The sequence below is a fragment of the Gracilinanus agilis genome, chromosome 3 (assembly GCF_016433145.1).
Source record: "Gracilinanus agilis isolate LMUSP501 chromosome 3, AgileGrace, whole genome shotgun sequence".
Classification (NCBI taxonomy): Eukaryota; Metazoa; Chordata; class Mammalia; order Didelphimorphia; family Didelphidae; genus Gracilinanus; species Gracilinanus agilis.
Genome location: NC_058132.1, coordinates 47,947,980 through 47,968,222, shown reverse-complemented (window position 1 = coordinate 47,968,222; position 20,243 = coordinate 47,947,980). Strand labels below are relative to the sequence as shown.

General features: G+C 47.4%; 1 protein-coding gene across 2 annotated transcripts in view; it reads left to right on the top strand.

Annotated features, from left to right (window-relative positions):
* The window catches only part of DHRS3 (dehydrogenase/reductase 3), a 46,546-nt gene that overhangs the window by 14,649 nt on the left and 11,654 nt on the right, over window positions 1–20,243 (top strand). For both annotated transcript variants that reach the window (XM_044667761.1, XM_044667760.1), the window contains exon 2: window positions 20,108–20,243. In XM_044667761.1, the coding sequence (XP_044523696.1) occupies window positions 20,108–20,243 (136 nt within the window). The remainder of the gene's footprint in view (window positions 1–20,107) is intronic.

Below are 20,243 nucleotides of genomic sequence, written 5' to 3'. Positions count from 1 at the left end.
GTCACTGAGTCCAACTCCCTCATTTTACTGGTGAGGAAACCGAGACCCAAGAAGAATAAGCAACTCCAGGAGTAGTAAGTAGCCAAACTGGGATTTGAACCCATGTGCTCTGACGATAAAGCCAGCAGTTCTTTCCATTGTTCCACATGTTAATAAAGACCCTTAGATAGTATAGCACCCAACCCATACCTTTGTGGGAATCCCCTCCACAACATCTCTGTATGGTTGTTATTCAGTCATTTTAGTCTTGTCCAACTCTCCATGACCCCATTTGGGGTTTTCTTGGCAAAGATACTGGAGTGGTTGGCCATTTCCTTCTCCAGCTCATTTGACAGCTGAGGAAACCGAGGCAAACAAAAGACTTCCATAGGGTCACACAACTAGTGTTTGAAACTAGATTTGAACTCGGGTCTTCTTGACTCCATCTGCCGTGCCACCTAACTTCTCTGTCTAGTGGTTGATCTTAAAGGCTTTTTTTAAAAGACCTTTAAACATTGCCACCCCAGCAGCCCACTCCACTTTGGGACACTTAACTGTTAGGAACTGTTGCCTTACATTGAGCAGAAATCTGCTTCTCCTGTCCCACACTGCTCCTAGTTCCACTCAAGGCCCAAGAAGAATAAGTAAATCTACTCTTACCTGACAGCTCTTCAGGTATTGAAAGACAACCATCACGTTCCTCCTTGGAGGATGCAAAGAAAGGCTGACCCAATGGGGAACAAAAGCCTGGGTGCCTCAAAGACTTGCCACAGTGGGTGATCAACCTTAGGACTTACACTCTGGTCTCCGACTCTTGGTGGCTGATGCCTGGCTTTTGCTATTTGATATTTCCAGGTGGTCTCTCTCTGTAAGGTATCACAAAATGAGGCAAAACTAGGGAAACATGAAAGATCCCGAGAACATTCCAGTGGGATGTTCTAGGATGAGAGAACAGAATTATCAGTCAGCCAAGACATTTATTGAATACTTACTCTATGCACAGTAGAATATTAGCTCCTTGAAGGTGAGACTTTGGACCTTTTTTTTTTATCTCTGTCATCTCCAATCCCTTCCACATTAGGAACTTAATAATGCTTGACAAATGAATTTATGAATGAAAGAATTTATGAATGAGTAAATGGATTTATGAATGAATGAATTTATAAATAAATGAATGAATGAAAAAAATTGTTCTTAATCCTCTAGGAAGATTGAGAAAAAAATAAACATTCCGAGCTCTAGGAGCTTATGGTCTAGTGGAGGAGATAATATGTATGCAAAGGAGCAAACACAAAGGAATGACTATTTAGACACAGCTGCATAAATAGATGGTTCCGGAAACAGTGACAATAGCAAGTATAACATCAGAGGAGGCTTTCTAGAGAAAGTGCACTTGAAAAGAGGGAGGGTCGTGGAAGAGGGGTGATGGTGAGGTCATTCCAAGACAGGGAACACGTTTCACATTCTCCTGCCCACCCCCAATAGAAGGTTAGCTCTTTGAGGGCAGGGATGCTTTTTACATTTTGTCTTTGGATCCTCAGCACCTAGTCCAGTGTTTGGCACATAGTAACAGGTACTTAAGTTACTTGTTGAATTAATGAATAAGTGATTGGATGAAAGATTTACAGAGAGGGAAGCACAGTGGATTCTGTGGGTGCTAGAATGAGAAAGGACTCTAGATCCCAGTTAGTCCTTCTTTAAAAAGTCCTACATTCTCATTTGGTGGATTAGGAAACAGAAGCCCAGAGAGGTTCAGTGATTTGTCCAAAGTCACATAGTTAGTAATATAACCAAGATCTCCACCCCAAAGATGGAAGCATGAATGGAAGAACAGAAAGAACTCACTTGAAAATCAGAGCCAACCTTAGAACCCCAAGACTACTGCAAAAGGAAGTCCATTAAGGATTCATTCCCTGACTTCTAGAAATGCACCTATGGATACAATAGCTGAGCTGACCCTCCAGTGATGTGTGGAACTCTGGGATTTCTCCACTCCGAGCCTCTTGTTGACATTCTGTGATCTCCAGCTCTGCTAGGCCAGATCCATCGCCTGATAACACTGACGCCAGCAGGGAAGGGCCAGGCCCAAGCCATGGTGTTTGACCTCTGTCCCAGAGGAGATTAAAACGATTCCTAATTAATAGCCTGTGGAATAGATAGTTACCTTGGCTGGCAAGTAATTGAGAGCCCACATCCACTGGAGGCCAACCCATAAATTGTGCCTAATTAGCCCAGGGTCAGGCCACCGGCCACTGGGTCCTTCTAACCTAATTAAGTCTTCCTGGAAACATTGCATCACTGGTATCCCACTTCTCTTCACAATGGCTGGCTTTTATGTTGACCTGGCTGAGTGACCTCCAAAGGATACTTCTAGTAGGAGGAAAGCTGGTAAAGATAGCCCCAAGAATTCCGTTTGTCTTTTATCTTTCAAAAATTATGTCTCATCTCACCTTCTCTATGAGCCCATTTCCCACAGGGCCAAACACCATTGACTTTAGGTACCTGGCCAGTGATTTGTGAGATAGGGGTTATAGATCTTGGGGCAAAGATTTTTAAAATGTTTTAATCTTATTTTAATTGAAAGCTTTTGTTTTTATATCACATTCATTTCCAAATATATCCCTTTCAAAAAAAATTAAATTAAATAAACAAACAAATAAATAAATAAATAATGTGTCCCTTTCTCCTCCCCTATCCAATATATCCAATTTAACAAAGGTTGTTTTTTTTTTTAAGAGATGAAAAAGCAGTTCAACAAAACAATCCATCTTCAACCTTGTTGAAGAGTACATTCAGTATCCCACACTCACAGTCCCCCACTTCTAAAAAGGAGACAGCTAACTGTTTTCTCCATCTTTACTCTGGGGCCAATTCTAAACATTATCACTACACAGCATTTAATTCCCATTGGTGTAGTAACTGTGTAGGTCGTCTTGTTCCTACTTACTTCACTCTGCATCAGTTCATGTCAATCATTCCATGCTTCTCCAGATTCTTTAGTCATCTTTAGTTAAAGGCAGCCATGGTATAGTGGGCAGAGAGCCCATTCCAAAGCCAAGAAGACCTGGGTCACGTCCTATCTCTTAGACCCTAGTAAGTGCCCTGATCAGCTCTCTAAGCATGTAAGGCAGCCCACATTGGCAGAATAAAATTCTTTACTTTCCTTCCACAGTGAAATTACAGCTCTAGCGCCCTTTATCCAAGCTTTTTTTTTTTTTTTTTATGGTTTATATTCTCTTCTATTGTGTTCATTGGCCACAATTTGTTTAGCCATTGTTAGAGGGCACAGAAGCTACCCTGGGGTAGTTGTTCTTTCCTAGGGAATGTCTTTTGTTGCCTCTTTCCCTCAACATTCAAAGACTGCCCCCACTCCTGGTAAATTGGAAAGGGCAGCTGTATGATGTTCAGACCTAGTGACCAATGTCACAGAGCAGAGCAGCTATAGAGCTGATGCCCCAGTTTCTGTAGCTCCTGAGTCAGGTTGCTTTTTGGAAGGGGTGGTGAGTAGCAGAACAGGCTTCCACACCCCTGGGCCCACTCATTCCACTTGGCCCCAGATGGGCAGAACTGAGAGGAATGGGTGGGACCTGCAGGGAGGCAGGTTTAGGCTCTAGATGGGGGATGGGGGAAGAGAAACTTCCTAACAATGAAAATCATAAAAATAAATAAAGTGAAATAGACTGATTTATGAACTTGACAGGTAATGAGTTCCCCATTACTGGGTATTCATGTGAAAACTAGATAAAACCTGGCACTTGGTCGCTATTTGATTGATGGAGAGTGGATGACCACTTATTGCATATAGTGCTAAAAAGATCTCAGTTCAAGTACAGGTTGGGTTAGATGGCCACCGAGGTTCCAGCTCTGAGATTCTGTTATTCACACAGAGCCTCTACAAGAGCTGGAAGGGACCTCAGAAACCATCTGGGCACACCCCTACCTAAACAGTAATTGTCTTTACAATGTCATGAACAAGTGGTCATAAGCTACCTCCCCAGGCCAATTCATATTTCACTTGAACAAGTTTTGCCTTATATCAAATCTCAATCTGTCACTTTGCAACTTCCACTCCTTGCTCCTAATTATGTCATTTGGAAATTAGTTAAATCCCTCTTCCATCAGGCAGCTCTTGAGTTGCTCAAATGACTCAATCCTCAAGCATTTATTAAGTGTCTACTATTTACTGGGCACTTGAACTCAGCTGTCACAACTCCTCCCCAAACCTCCTCTTCTCCAGACCAAATATCCCCATTTCCTTCAACTGATTCTCCCAGGACATGAACCTGAGGTCCTTCATCATCCAGCCCTTAGCCTCTCTCCCAACCTCTAGTCCTGAATCAACAACTGCCTATTGGGCAGAACTGATGGCCTGTAGGCATCTCACATTCAATGGTCTAAAACAGGTCATTATCTTCTCCCCTGAACCCACATTCTTCCAAACTAACCCATTACTGTTGAAGGTACCATCATCCTTCCCTAGAAGGATGTCTACCATAATGTCATTCTCCCCTCTTCTCTCACATTCACTCCACCTATCTGATCAGTTGCCAATTTTGCCATTTATACTTTCATATTATCTTTTTTTTTCCCCAAACCCTTACCTTCTGTGTTAGAGTCAATATTGTGTATTGGCTCCAAGGCAGAAGAGTGGTAAGGATAGGCAATGGGGGTCAAGTGACTTGCCCAGGGTCACACAACTGGGAAGTGTCTGAGGTCAGATCTGAACCTAGGACCTCCCGGCTCTCAATTCACTGAGCTACCCAGCTGCCCCCTTTCATATTATCTCTTACATCTGACCCCTTCTCTCAACTCACCTGATTTCTACCCTAGTTTAAACCCTTAGCACCCCTTACCGAGCCTCCTGGACTTCCCTGACTCAAATCACTCCCCATCCCAATCCATCTTCCATGCAGTGGCCAGAGTTATTCTCTTTAGATTTATGATTAAATCACCTGTCCCCTACTCCTCTCAGTAAACTCTAGGGTTCCCTATTACCTTTAGAATAAAATATAAACTACTCTGGCTTTTAAAGGACTTCATAACCTCTCTACTCTTCTAACTCTGCACCCTCTATGGGCAGGTAGATGACACAGCGGATAGAATGTCCTGGCTAGAGGCAGGAAGAATCATCTTCCTGAGTTCAAGACCGACCTCAGACCCTTACTAGCTAGCTATGTGACCCTGGACAACTCACTAAATCCTGTTTGCCTCATTTTCCTTATCTGTACAATGAGCTAGAGAAGTAATCTTTGCCAAGAAAACTCCAAATGGACCCACAAAAAGTCAAACACAACTGAATAATAACAACTCACCCTTTATAATCCAGGTACACTGGCCTCTACTGCTCCAGGGACCCCAGCTGCCTGCTGCCAGCTACACACTGTATTCCATCTCCAGACTTGATGCCTTTTCCCTGGCTGTCCTCCATACTTGAGATGGTCTTCCTCCTCATTTTTGCCTCCTAGCTTCCATGGCCTCCTTTAGGACTCAACTCAAATCTTACCCTTCCTTAGAAGGCCTTTCTCCGGCTCTTCCCTGCCCTCCTCCCCTCTAAGGTTACCTTCGTTCCACTCCATTTATCTCATGACCATCTGTAGAAGGGCAAACTGTCTATAACCTTAGATGGTGATGGTGAGCTCCTTGAGATCTGGGACAGTTTTTGCCTGGCATACATAGTAAGACCTTCTTGTTGTTTATTGATTGATCCTGCTTGCCCTCTTCTGAATGTGTTCCTCCTCCCTAGCAGCTAAGAGATGGAGGAGGTTGCCTTTGGTCACTAGTCCCTTTAAATTGTGTTCTTCAATCCCCCCACCCCCACCCACCTTGGGCTTAGGGACTTAGGATAAGAGCTGAGGCCTATAGCACCCCTCCTGTCACTTCCTAGGCATTTCAACCCAGGAATCCTAAACCTGGGGGAACCAGGCCCCACAGCACCCCTCCCTCACAGCTGTCTGGGCTGAAGGGCAGATCCTCCAGCCGCTAGAGGGGATTAGCCTTGATGCTTTTCTTGGAGCAGCCACTGTTTAAAATCCCTTCTTAATAGTAAACAGAGCCTGCTGTCCCTTCGGACTGGCCTGGAGGGAGATTTGGCAGCTCTCAGCAGGAGGGAAAGCGGGAAGGGGAAGGCGGGGGAAGTGTCCAGCTCTGGTTTTAGCAATGTGGGACCCTGGCCAGTGTGGGCTCTGCACCAAGGCTGGCTTTGCTGAAGAAGCCTCATTATTGGCAGGCCCAGACCCAGCATCCCAAGTTATTGCTTGCAAGGGGAACTGCCCTGCTTCCCACAGAGCCTAGTGCCAATGGGGGGTGGCGATATCGGAAGGGATTCCCGAGCTCCAAGTCCTAGCTTCTCTTGGGAGCGAGGTGGATTGCTTCAGACTGGCATGTTCCCAGGTCCCCATGGGTGACCCAGGAGAGAATTAGGCTGACTGCCCCTTTCCTATGGAAGATCTTGAGTCTAGAGATAGAAAGGCCCTCAGAAGCCATCAGGCTACCCTCTTGGTTTTATAGATAAGGAAACTGAGGCCTGGAAAGATAAAAAAATTCCCCAAGTTCCCATCCTCATCCTCATTCTCATTCTCAAGAAGCATTTCTGAATGCCTACTATATGCCAGGTACCTTTCAAAGGGCTGGGGATACAAAGGCAAAGACTGTGTTTCTGTCCTCAAGGAGCTCACAGTCTCATGGGGCAGGGGGGAACACACAAACAAACATGTATAGACAAGGTGGAGACAGCAAATGGGAGGTCACACAGGAGGTACCAGAGGAAGAGAAAGAGAGACAGAGACAGAGAGAGACAGAGAGGGGGAGCAACTGGGACGGATGCTGCCCTGCCTTGGTGCTGCAAGCAGGGGCTAGGGTGTCAGAGGGAAGGAGGGAGAACAACTTGCTGCCACGAAGGGTGGGGGGGGGTGGTAGCTGCTGCGCGGTTCAGACAGCGGCCAGCAGACTGTGTATGCGTGTGTTGCAACGTCTGGTGGAGCTTAGAGCATCCTGTCCATATGTGCAGCTGGGGTAACCTCCAGGCCGGAGCTGAGCCGAGTTGAGTGTGTGCGTGGGGTTTAGGATGGATGGGAAGAGGGCTGCTGGCACCTTGCATCTCATTTACAGCCCTGGGTTCACCGGCAGGTCAGCGCCTCTTCGTGACATCATCACATTTGTTTACCGACTTCTTGGGAGGAAGTGCTGCCCCTGCTCAGAGTGGGCTTTCCTGCCCCCAGCCCCCAGCCCCCTCCCCTTGCCCTCTCCACAGCACTTGTCCCCTCCCCCCCTCCTCCCCACACCCCACTCTGCTGACAGTTGCTAGAAAACTCTGAAACACTCTAGGGAGTCTCAGCATTAGATGGATTGGGAATGAACTGGCTTGGGTTCTTCCTTTTCCAAACTCCCTCCCCCACCCCAATCCCAGGCCCCCATCCCATGTATGAAGATTTTGTTTGGCTCCAGGCGGGGCAGGCTGGCTGCTGCTTAGCTGGAAGGAAAAAAATTGGGGAATGATTTGTTATTAGAGACTGTTTTGTCCAACAACCTGTAGGGAGAGCTGACCTGTGGCCTTTGTCAATTCACTCAATCAACGGGCATTGATGAAGTGATGGATTAAGTGCCTACTATGTGCCGGGCACTCTCCTGGGTGCTGGGGATACAAAAAGGAAACAGCGCCTGCCCTCAAGGAGCTCATATTATCTGGCTGAGAAAATTAAGTCTATAAGTATGTGGAGAATGAGTAAATGACTATTTATTAATTACTAACTATGTCCGGGGCACTGTTCTAAGTGTTGGGGAGGGGAGGTGCCCAAATGAAGACATTCTCCATTTTCGAGGAGTTTACACTCTAAGGGGGGGAAAGACAACAGATAAAAGCTGCCTTTCCCAACCTGAGATCCATGAACTTTATCTAGCTCTCCATCCATCCACCTTCCTCATAGCTGTCTATATCTACATGTATAAATGTGGAGAGAAGTTGACCGACTTATTGATAACTATTTCAATATAATTGGCTTCCTTTGTAATCCTCAGGATTTTGTGCATTTAAAAACATGATTCTGAGGTATCTGTAGCTTTCACTAGACTGGCAGAAGAGTCCATGACATAAAGAAGGTGAAGAACCTCTGGCATAAAGCAGGTGATGACCACAGAGTAGTAATATAATATAAATTGTCAGGCCATTCTTTTAGACTATAAGTCAAAGGGCAAGTGCCCATCTGCATCCTAAGAGGCAGTCCCACACTCAGATGATATCACAGGTTTATGAGGTAGTTAGGCTGCACAGTGGATAGGATGCCAGACCTAGAGAGAAGTCCTGGATTCAAATCCGCTATCAGATACTTCCTAGTTGTGTGACCCTAGCCAAGTCACTTAATCCTTTACCTACCATTTACCACCCTTATGCTTTGGAATGGATATTTAGTATTGATTCTAAGATGGAAAGTAGGAATTGAAAAAAACAAGTAAAGGAGGCCACAAGTCTAGTCAAAAGAAAAATATAGAATAAATACAAGAGAAACACAAGGTTGTTGGAAAGAGGAGGAGCCAGCCTTTGGGGAAATCAGGAAGGGCTTCCTGTGGAAGATAATTGAGCTGAGGGAGGTGAGGAGGGAGGGCATTCGTTAGCATTTCAGTCCTGGGAAACAGCCAAGACAAAGGTGTGGAGATGAGAGTGGGAGGGCTGTGTGAAAAGCAACATGAAGGCCTGTTTTTACCTCAGTGCCAGAAGGAGAATAATGGATAATGAGGATGGAAAGGTAGGTGGGAGCAGGTTGTAAACAACTTTAAATGGCCTTCAACCTGCATTCAGTTGAACACAAGGCTGTGTGCTGAGATAGGGAGACTAAGAGCACAGGAACCGGGATATCATGAGATATGGGAAACTCCTTCCATTAGTAGGTGGATACCTTCTCTGCACTTAGAGAATTGCTCTCCATGTGCCTTAGGGCCCTCTCTTGGCTTCCTTGTCTCCTCTCTCTTTATGCCAGGGCATCTGGATTGCAGAGGGTCTAGATTTTAGATAGGGGAAAAATGATTCACTAACTCCTAACTGAAATCTAGCTTTGCTTTCAGTCATGGAAGGGAAAAGTCACGGATCCGAGAAAGAGTCCGCCGACTTTGACAAACTGGCAGAGAAGTTAAGATCCCCCTTTCTATAAGCCTTGGGGTCAGGAGGTGGTCCTTTCTCCCTCCTCTTCCTCCTCCATCCCTTTGTCAATACAGCCCCTGGCACCTACTTGGTAACTTCTCAGTAGATGAATACAGAATTGAATTTAGCTCTCATCTGGGCCTTTTACCTCTTTGGTTGGACTTTCTTTTCAGGTTTTCAGCCACTCTTTTTTTTTCACTTTCTGTCTTAGTAACAGTTCTGAGATAGAAGGGCAAGGGATAGGCAAAGGGGCCGAGTGAGTTGGCCACTTTTAGAGCTAGGAAGTGTCTGTCTAAGGCTAGATTTGAACTCGGGTCCTCCCAACTCCAAGTCTGGCACTCTTTCCCCTGAGGCACCTCACTGCCTCTCATCCCCTCTTAAAGTATGGCTCCAGAACAATTCTCTAAATGGTGGATGGGCAGTTTCTTCTAGCACTAATGCTGATTCCATACTCTACCTGGGGAGTCTTTCTTTTGGCAGCAAGTGGGAAAAAGGGGTCCATAATTCCTTCCAAGATGATTAGAAGATTGGAAAAAATTGAGAATCCCTCCTAGTGGAGATGCCACATTGGCTAGAGTGGAGGCCCCTGTCCTGATCCTTATGTATTGATTCTGTAAGAGGGAGATTTTAGATAGTCTTTATCATTTTTAATCATAACTTTCCCTACAGAATACTCAAACATCCCCTCCTAGGGAAGGTCTTTCCTTATTCCTACAGCTACCTCTGGCTCCCCTCAACCCTCTCCCAATAAAGGGGTTTATTTGCTTACGTGGGTTAGAAGTCACCAAAGTTTTTCCCCAAACCCTCCCTCTCAGTGATCCCAAGTCTAAAATTGGGAGGGATTGCCAAAGCTATCTGGGGCAAGTCTTCACCTTACAGTTTAGCTGGGGAATAAGACATCCATACCCAGATGATATCTAAAAAGGGGATGCAGGAAGGGAATAAAGGAAGACTTCCTGGAAAAGGTAGAAAATAACCTCAGCGGAATGAAAAACAATAGAGCCGGAGTGACTGACTAATGATTTCCAACACACAAGATACTCTAAAAATATAATCAAACAAGAGAATTTGTTGATGTAGCTACCACATGGTGCCTCTGTGGAGAGAAGAGTGGGCCAACTGGTACTCCATCTTTTTTGCCTCCTACACTCTCTGGCAGTGTCTGGAAATGAGACCTTCCCAGGCCTAACCTATCTCCTTCCTGGAGGAGGGCAAGTGATTTAGGTCTTTGGTCACCGTTCTATTCTCCTGGGACCCCGCCCCCCACAACCTCCTAATAACTAGAGATTTAATCAGTCCTATATTTTTATGACAACTCGCTTTTAGCCTAAGGGCAGCAGAATGACCCCCTTTCCTGCTACTTTAGAAAATTTAGATCATAGATGAAAAGTTGGTACAGTCACAATAGCTCACGGCTCCCCGGTTAGGAAAATTTCTTAACATTTGGACAGGGGTGTCACCTTTTGCCTTAATTTAAATTTTATGTCTCTCCAGCTAACCTCTGTCTTCCTCTAGTCTAAGTATACTATACCGTGTTTCCTGGCTGACCCTGTGTCTTTAGATGTAAAGCAAAGGGGATACAGGAAGTGCTTAGATAAAGAAGTAAAAAAGAGTTGATGATTGTGTCTGTTCCTGGACAGGCACCAGGATGAGAAGTTGGAAACTACCCACAGGTAGCAGAGTTATCTTTTAAACTTAGATCCTCTGATTCCAAAGCAGGGCTTTTCCCACCAGAGAGAGAGACTTCTGGTCATTTATCATGTGACCAGGAAAATCCAAGCCAAATAACAGATTTGGGGTGTCTTATGTGTATGCCCTTGCATCACCATCCTTTTGCTTTTTTTTTCTAACCCTTACATTCTGTCCTAGAACCAATACTAAATATGGGTTCCAAGGTGGAAGAACAATAAGGGCTAGGCATTACAGCTAGAAAGTGTCTGAGGCCAAATTTGAACCCAGGACCTCATGTCTCCAGGCTTGGCTCTCTTATCTACTGAGCTATATCTAGCTGCCCTCCATCACCATCCTTCTTTAAAATTTTGAGCAGTGCCCATATCATTTCTGGTCCTCTGACATCATCTCTTAACAATTAGCACCATGTTTGACACTTTGTAGGTGCTTAATAAATGATTGATTATAGTAGGGAAACTGAGGCCCACTCAGCAGCAGCAGGAGGAGGAGGAGGGGGAGGAGGAAATGTTTTCCAGGCACAAGGGTGGGCCAGGGCAGAGGCCCCGGTGGAAATGGAATGTCCTGGGTGAGAGACTCTTCAAGCCTTGTTCTTCTCGCAGGCCAGTCCACCTTCTCTTCCTGGCATCAGCTGACACTCTAGGCTACTTTTTTATGCAGTTCTTAATTGGTTACATGTAATTGTCCCCCATCAACCTTTCCATCTGCCTTTGGTATGGTCACTTACCCCTAATCATAGAACAAATCAGGAAGAAGGCAGGGGCTTGAGGCACGTCCCCTCATTTCTCTTTTCCTTGGAGCTTGATTATATGATCTTTTTTTTTTCTGTCTAGCTTGAAAAATTAAGACTGATTAGTTATTGGACTTGAGGCACTGATCAGTTTCCTCATTTGTAAAACGGAGGGGTGGAGGGAAACGGAGGTGGCCTCTAAGGGCCCTCGCCGCTATTGGGATCCTGGGGTTCCCTAGGACCAGAACTCTTCTCCTTTATAAACATGAAGCGAGAACCCTTTCCCTGTGTTCCCTTTAGGTTTCCCTGTTGCTCTGGGGAGATGCCCACATTTTGGAAGTCCTCCCTTCCTATCTGCCAGCTCTCAAGATAGGACCGCTTTCTCCCATCAGACTTTCAGTGTCTTCATCATTTCCTGAGTCCTGCCATGGCCGTTTTTTTGTTTGAAGCCAATTTGTGTGTGGGGAGACCAGCCAAGGGGCAGGAGTAGGAAGACCAAGGGGTGCAGAGGAAGCCAGGCAGGCCAGCTGCACCTTGAAGGAGATGGGGCTTTTCTGGGAACATCAAACATCAAAGCAAACAGAAGGGGGACTTTTGAAAAGCTCAGCCAGATGGGTTTATAATGCTTTCTGCTTTTCTTCCTTCCTTCCTTCCTCTCTCGGTAGGGCCTTCCCTCAGGCCCCTCCCCACCCCACCCCCCCATCCTTGGAAGAGCCCTTCTGGTCTGGTCTGCGGGGACAAAGCCAGTTCCTGGCATTGTTTGTCCCCAGGGCCTCTTCTTTGTTTCCTCCCCATTCAAGCCTCAAAGACTGGACAGTTCTGTGGCCCACTTGGGGACTGCTTAATAGCAAACAACACCCCCTCCACTTCCCTGGCCTGCCCCAGGCTTCTCCCGCACTAAGCTGAGGCCCCAGGGGGCCAGCAGACATTCATCCTGAGCTGGAGAGGAGAGGAGCTCCCTGACCTGGGCTCCCAGAGAAGCTGCCCTCCCCCCAACCCATCCAGGAAGTAGCCCCAGTCCTTGCAGCCAGAACCCTGGGCCATTTTGGCACTCCAGCATTCCTTTCTCACACCTCAGCCTCAGTCCTGCTTCAGACACTTATTACCTAGGTGACTTTGGACAAGTTGATTGAATTATCTGCTCCTTAGAGTAGTGGGCCACAATCTAGATGGGGGGGAGGGACCTCAGGGGCCAGCTAGCCCTGCCCTCTCCCATTTTATGAATGAGGAAAACTGAGTGATTCATTAGGGTCCTAGATTCAAGGCCAGATTTGGACTGGGCTACCCAGGTCTGTCTGTTTCTACAAAGATAAGTAGTTACACATTTGTACACACTTGGGTGTAAATCCCTGAACACATTGGCATGATGGGCTGAGAAAATTCAAAGGGCAAGGAAAAGTCAGTGTAGGGTTGTCTAAATTATGGAAACTCAGGGGGCAGCTGGGTAGCTCAATAGAGTGAGAACCAGGCCTAGAGACAGGAGGTCCTGGGTTCAAATCTGGCTTCAGACACTTCCAGCTGTGTGACCCTGGGCAAGTCCACTAAACCCCCATCGCCTAGCCCTTACCACTCTTCTGCCTTGGAGCCAATACACAGTATTGGTTCCAAGACAGAAGGTAAGAATTAAAAAAAAAAATTATGGAAAACTCAATCTGACAACATGTATTAAGGAACAACCATATTCGAGGCACTTTGCTAACCACTGAGGACGCACACAAAGTTGTTTGTCCTGCCCGTAAAGAGCTTATATTCTACTCCAGAGAAATAGGACAACCTAGAGAAGTAAATTCAAGGAAATTGGGGACAAGATTAAAAATAAATGATGAGGGAGATAAATGAAATAATGAAGCATCTCTAAAACCCTCTTCAAGGAATCATTTTAATCCACGACCCAGGTCCCCAGCTTTGCCTTTACTCGGACCCGGGACAAGCTTGGGGCCATCCCACTAAAGATTCCCTGCCAACATCCAAACGGAGGCGACATCTACACTCGCCTCTTGACATAAGGGTTTCATCTCTTGCCACCCTCCCCCATCAGCTTGGGCTTCTCCTTGGCACCAATCCGGAGTGGTCCGGGAATTCCTCTATTTCTTTCCAGGCCTGACCCATCCAGGCCTCAAGGAGAATCCGCTCTTCCAAACTGTCTGTGCCCTCTGGTAAACCAAGCCCGGCTCCCCCACCTCATCGGCCATCCTCATGCCCTGACCCAGCCGGGAACGCACCCAGCCTTTGGATTTTGTTTCTCAGCCCCATCTATAATACTGGATTTCTTTCACCTGTCTCCTGCTTGAGGAGAGTCCCATGAAAAACAAAACCTAAGGGGCAGCTCCGGGGATAGAGAGCCAGGCATGGAAACAGGAGTCCTGGGTTCCAATCTAGCCTCAGATACTTCCTAGGCATGTGGCCATGGACAAGACACTTAACCTTAATTACCCGGCCCTCATTGCTCTGCCTTGAGTGTAAAAACCAAACTCAAACAGCCTAAAACCGGCCCCTCGTGACTCCAGGATGCCTACGTTAAACCTTTTCCTAGTCTCTTAAAAGGCTGTCGCTCATCCTTCTGACACTCAGAAGCCCTACCAAAGGCCACTGGTGATAACCAAATGTTCCTCCTGGGGCAGCCCTGCACCGAGACTCAAACCCGAGTCCTCTCTGGAAGTGAGAGGTTCCGTGACTGTCCTTAGGGAGACGCTAGCCGAGAGAAGGCCCTGGAATTGGGGGAGGCGGGAGGAGGGAGGGGTTTGGATGATTCCCCTGTAGAGGGATCATGATTGGTGTGCATATTATATTATCCATAAGCATCGATTGTGCAGTGCCAAAGAATACTGGAAGCTCCAGCCCTTGCCCTGTGGCACTCCCGGGTTATGGGGGGCAGAAGGAGAGATGAAGGAACTGTGAGGAAGAGACGCTGGGCAGGGGACCTCATCTCTCCGGGCCTCGGTTTCCTCATCTGTAAAATGGGGGAGGGGTAGTCCAGCTGCTATGGCTCTTCGACTTGCGGAGGTTTTATCATCCCAATGTTTCTGTGGACACCCGGCTAGGATCGCTGCCATGTTTTGCCTGGGCCCTTGCACGGATGAGAGCCTGAGACTCTTAAATGAGTGCCTTAGAGCGCTAGAGACCTGGAAGCTGGGGTTTGAGGACTTAGAGCCAGTCCCTGGCTTCCACCGAGGAGGACTCTGAGCTTCTTTCGGCCTCAGTTTCCACATCCAATGTCTCTTGGGTTGCAAACCTTCCTACCGTGGACCACTGGCTCTCCCCACAAAACCTCCACCTATCCCTGTCCGCAGGCAGGGTGACAGTTCAAGGCGCCATTCATCTCTTTTTGTCCTTTCTCCCCATCCATCTACACAAGATCCTTGATTTTCTCAGGGGTGAAAGAGAGCTTCTTCTCCCCTTCCCCTGCTGCTGGTCAGCCTTGGAAGAGGTCACTCTGAGGTCACTTGGAGCAGAGAGGCCCTCCCACCCTGAGCTGTCCCCCCCCCCAGGGGATTACCCACCCTGCTGGGCTGCTGCCCTCCCCAATTTTCTGGTCAGTAACTTTCTGAAAGAAGAGCTGGGCTCCCATGGGAGGGGATCTGGGGCAGGGGGGAGGGGCAGAGTCCCTGAATGTGGGAAGGGGTGGGGGACTGAGGAGGGAGGGAAACGTCCATCGTCCCCCTCTTCCCCCGGATGGTGGCTGGAGAGACCAGGGGGGAGGCCAAGAGACAGTGGCTGGATCTGATCCAGGCCTGGCAGCTACCTGTCCAAGAAGAGAGATGACATTTTCTCTCCTCCCCCCCAGCCCCTCTCTAAATAACCTGAATGAATGGGAATTCAAAGAAACAAGGTCCCTGTGTCTGGGTCTATTATGAAGATTCTTGCTGGGATCCCTCTGGCTGCCAGCAACGCCCCAACTTGCAGCCCAGTTGCCAGTGAGACCCTGTCTTTAAGCCAGAGAGGAGCAAAGTTGGACAGATCTTTTCTTTTTCCCATCCTGCTCCCAGGGTCCCTTTTCAGATTCAGGGGGGGACACTCACAGCCCCCTCCCCTGGCCCCCATCACCAGCCCCAACATAGTGACCCACATGGGCTGAGGATGAAGGAAGGCAGGGCTCTGTGACCCCCCTCAGGGAGCCGAGATGACGCCCAAAAAGATGGAGTACCTTGCCCAGACTTCCACAGCCAGGACAGGAATTCTCTCTGACTTTTTTTTTCTTTTAAAAACTCTCATCTTCTGTCTTAGAATCAATCTTAAGTATCATTTCCAGATCGATAAGGGGATTATAAGGCAGGGGGGATTAAGTGACTTGGCCAGGGTCATACAGCTAGGAAGTGTCTGAATCTAGATTTGAACCCAGACCTGGCGCTCTATCCACTGAGCAACCTCTCTGGGCCAAGATGGTAATTCTTGATTCCAAGTCCAGCACCCCATCTACAACTCGGGCAACCTGACTTCCTGGTCCTTCATGTGTGGCCTGTGCTTTCCACTGAACAGGATAGGTCTGAGGTGGGCGGGGAAGAGGGGGAAAATCCTTGCCCCCAATTTTAAAAGGTTTGAAGCTGATTCTGAAAAGCCAATCCCCAAGACTGGCCCGATTATTGGGGTCACTTCCTCATAGCTGGGCTTCAGTTCAGCCTAACAAGCATTTATGAAGTTTCTATTATGAGAAAAAGCGCACCCCAGAGTCAAGAAGACCTGGGTTCATGTCCCACCTCAGACACATTTTGGCTGTGTGACCCTGAGGCAAGATGCTTAACTTCTGGGGACCTCAGGCAAGTTTCTGACACCCCATCTTATAAAGAAGGTGCTGACCTACCTGGGCAGGGAAGATTTCCTCATCCAAAGAAATGATTTCTCTAATACCATTCCCAGAACCTCTGTGACCAAAATGACAGTCTCTGCCCTCAGGGAGCTTACAGTGCAGTGCAGACTCACACACGTCTACACATTTAAGTCGATACAAAATCCAATCCGCCCCTCAAAAGGGGACACTTGGCTTACTGGAAGGACAAGCAGAAAAAGATAGGGGTGTCTCGGGTTTAGGGAGACCCATCAAACGCTCACCTCTCTTCATTCAAAGGAAATTATTCTTCTCGTTCTCAGATGGATAAACCAAGGCTTGATTTAAATCCTATTGATGCCTCCAGCCCCACTCTGGGAAATGTCCAAACCCAGCACCCCCGGCTTCCTGCTCCTCCGCCTCTCTTCTCTGCAAGCCCTCCCAGCCTCCAGCTCCATATCAAAGCCTTGCAAAAAAGTCTCTCATCTACCGCTCGAGTGATGCTCCATTACTCATGGCCGAGTGGTCCAGCGCTCCGGTTTGATTTCTTACACTGTCTGTGGAGGGCGTGCTGGAGAAGGACCATCCCAGGCTGGTGAAGGCTGGGAATCTCTTCCCCGGGGCCCCCACATGCCCTTCATTTCCTCTCCTGAGCTCTCTCGAAGCCGCTTAGACTGTCCCTGGGCCTGATGACTTTTCCAAAGATGTCTAAGTCAAGTCGAAGGTAAAAGGTTTCAGTTCTGGTACAGAAGAGCCACAGAGGAGTTGGCACCCAGGCTAAGGGGAGATGGATTCTCCGGGTACAGAGAAGAAGGGGCTTCTCATCCTGAAAGCCACTTAATCCTTCTTCCAAAATATGTTTGAAAGACGTCTTTCTGTCTTTGTATCCCAGCCATTTCCACTCTTCCCCCTCCCCAAAGGGTCCCTTGTGAAATCCAGCAAAATTCTCTGATCCAGTGACAGAATGTAAACAATTCTGTCCGGCTCTCCTCCCGCTGGTCATGAGGGCTGAGGGGAGGAAGGGCTATATTTCATTATCTCATCTGCTACCTGCATTCGTTTTTCTTTGTCTTATGCCTGCCAAGAAACGTCTACGTGGCCTTCCTAAGATTAGGTGTTTCTCTGTTGATCCGTGCTGAGAGGTCCCCAGAGTGGGATTCTCGGTCCACCCGGCCCCTCCCCAAAACATCCGTGGAGGAGTTTCCAAATGCTGGATTGGGAGTTTGGACTTGAAACTTTAAACGGGGCCCAACACAAATGTATTGCCCGCATGGACAAAAGCACTTAAATCTCAATCAGCTTCTCATCTGAAAAATGGGGATAGCAATATTGACACTTCCTACCTCCCGGGGAGGAAAGCATTTTGCAAATTATAAGGCGCAATAGAAAAGCGAGTCATTGCCAAGATTGTTGTTGTTGTTGTTGTTATGTGAACAATTCCAGAAAAACTCCAGATAACTTTTAGCTCCGCCCGGACCTGGGGCTGCCTCCTCCTTTCCATGATACAGGCAGACTGGGCCCAGGAGAAGGGGCTGTCCAGCAGGGCCAGAGTCTAACCGCAGGGGCCCCCTGGGCCAAGAGGAGGATGGGGAGGACCTTCTGGCAGAGTCAGGGTTCTGCAGCAGGTCAGAGTGTTTGTGTGGAATTCAGACTTTCCAGAGGGAGGGCTTGATGAGGGCATGACGGTGATGGCTAATCCTCTTCCTGAGGCTTTGTCTCCTTTGCAGAATCCTCCTCCTAGTCCTGCCTGCTCTGGATGCCTGGGTTCTCCCCAGGCCTGTCCTGGGCCCTCTCCTCTCCCGCCCTCCTGCTTTCCTTCAGTGACCTCATCCATTTCCCTGAGTTCAGCTATAATCTATAATTACTGTAAATATGTTCCGTCCCTCTCCTCTCTCCCCACCCAGCAGGATGACAGAAATGGCTCCTCTTGTCTTTGCCGCCTTGATGTTTGCCTCCAGTACCTGGCACGGTGGCAAGTGCTCATGAAATCGAACTGAAAGAAATTGAATACACAAAGGAGGGACAGCCAGACAGTGCAGTGGATAGAGCACTGCACTTAGATTCAGGAAGACTTTCTTCCACAGTTCATATCTGGCCAAAGGCACTTACCAGCTGTGTGGCCCTGGGCAAGTCACTTAATCCTGTTTTCCTCAAAAAAAAAAAAAAAAAAAAACCAACACCCAACCCCTCCACAAGAGCCGCTGCCCTCCCAGGCACAGGTGAGCCTATCAGGGAGCAGACGGTGTGCAGCACCTGAGGCGGGGGCCAGGCTCTCTGCTAAATGCTGATCCACCCTTTGGAGTTAGGAAATAAAGCCAAGGAAACAGGCTCAGCCTTCTGAAAGGCTCCGGAGCGCCTGCCTGCTGCTTTTCTCACTTCTCTGCTTCCCAGGCCTGAAGTCAAGGTTAGAAGTGACTCTGGCTACCTGTGACCATCGGGAAGGGACCTCAGGGCCCCCGAGAGCCCTCGCGCCCATGAGCAGCGTCCTGAGGGACTCGCCGCCTGAGGAAGGAGCCCTTAATGTTCTGTCGTCCATAAATTTATCCGAAGCCTTTTTAGATCAATTTGTATTTTCTCGCAGTAATGAGGTAATGAGTAACCACAGTTTATGACTTGCTGTGTGAAACAGGACATCACTCACAGCAGGGACGTGACCGTTTTCTCTTTGGGACCTTCCCAAGCTCTTCCACAGCCTCACAAGTGGCCAGAGACCACAACTGGGCCTGCTAGCTTCAGAGAAGTCTGGATCCTTCAGCAGCTGCCCTTCTCTCTCCCCCCTGCTTGCTACTTTTAATATAAACTCACTTATTTAAAGCTCATTGATTCAGATTAATTAGTGGAAATAAATCTGATTTAGGGTCTGGGGGAGAATTCTAGATTGAACATAGATTGTTGTGTTTTGTGTTTTTTTCATCTATCTTAGAGGGGGCAGCAAGGTGACTCAGTAGTTAGAGAGCCAGATCTGGAGAAGGGAAGTCCTGAGTTCAAATGTGACCTCAGACAATTCCTAGCTGTGTGACCTTAGACAAGTCACTCAAGGCCCCCACCTGCCCTTTATTGCCTTCTGCCTTGGAACCAATACATAGTACTGATTCTAAAACAGAAAAATTAAGTTTTTTTTAATTAAATAAAAAATCAATGTTGGACATTTTCAGATAAAGGCCTTTGTACCAACTAGTCTATAAGAATTGCATAGTAAAAGCATGAATGAATGTGGAGAATTGATCATTTCAGACATCTGATGTTTGGTTTACAAATGAGTGCTTAGAAATCTTAATCTATCCCAACTAACTTGAATGTTCCCCCAAAATTACGGTACTGGTTTATCGAGCAGACCTAAAGGTAAACTAAGCTCTCCCCAAGGAATCATAAATTCAGAATTAGTGGCAGTGTGAGGTGAGGCAGGAGAGAGAATGTGGTGTCAGAAAGACCTGGGCATCGGGGTCCCCTTTCTCCACCCCAAGTGTCTGTGGAAGAGGCTCCATTGGGTGAGGGAGGCAATTAACGATCATGGACAAAAGGGCAGAAATGCTAAAAAATATAGAATGAGGGGAGAAAAGGCTATTTAAAGGAAATAGCGTCATTCAACAATTTATTCAAACTCTGAGTCCCAGGAAAAATAGGGAAAGCAATAAAAGTGACCCCCCCAGCACTGTTTCGGGATCAAGAAAGAATCCACGTGTGGACCTCACAAGGTGCTGTGTAAATGTCACCGTGATTGTCGGGAGGGCTATATGGTCTTGCTGAATTCTGTTAGCATTTTTCATAAAATACTTGGTTTTGATTTTCTCTTTGATATTTATGTTTCCATTTTCAGATCATCCTTTGGGGGCGAACTGAGAAATGCCTGAAGGAGACCACAGAAGAGATCCGGCTGATGGGCACCGAATGCCACTATTTTATCTGTGACGTCGGCAACCGAGAAGAAGTTTACCAGACGGCCAAAGCTGTCC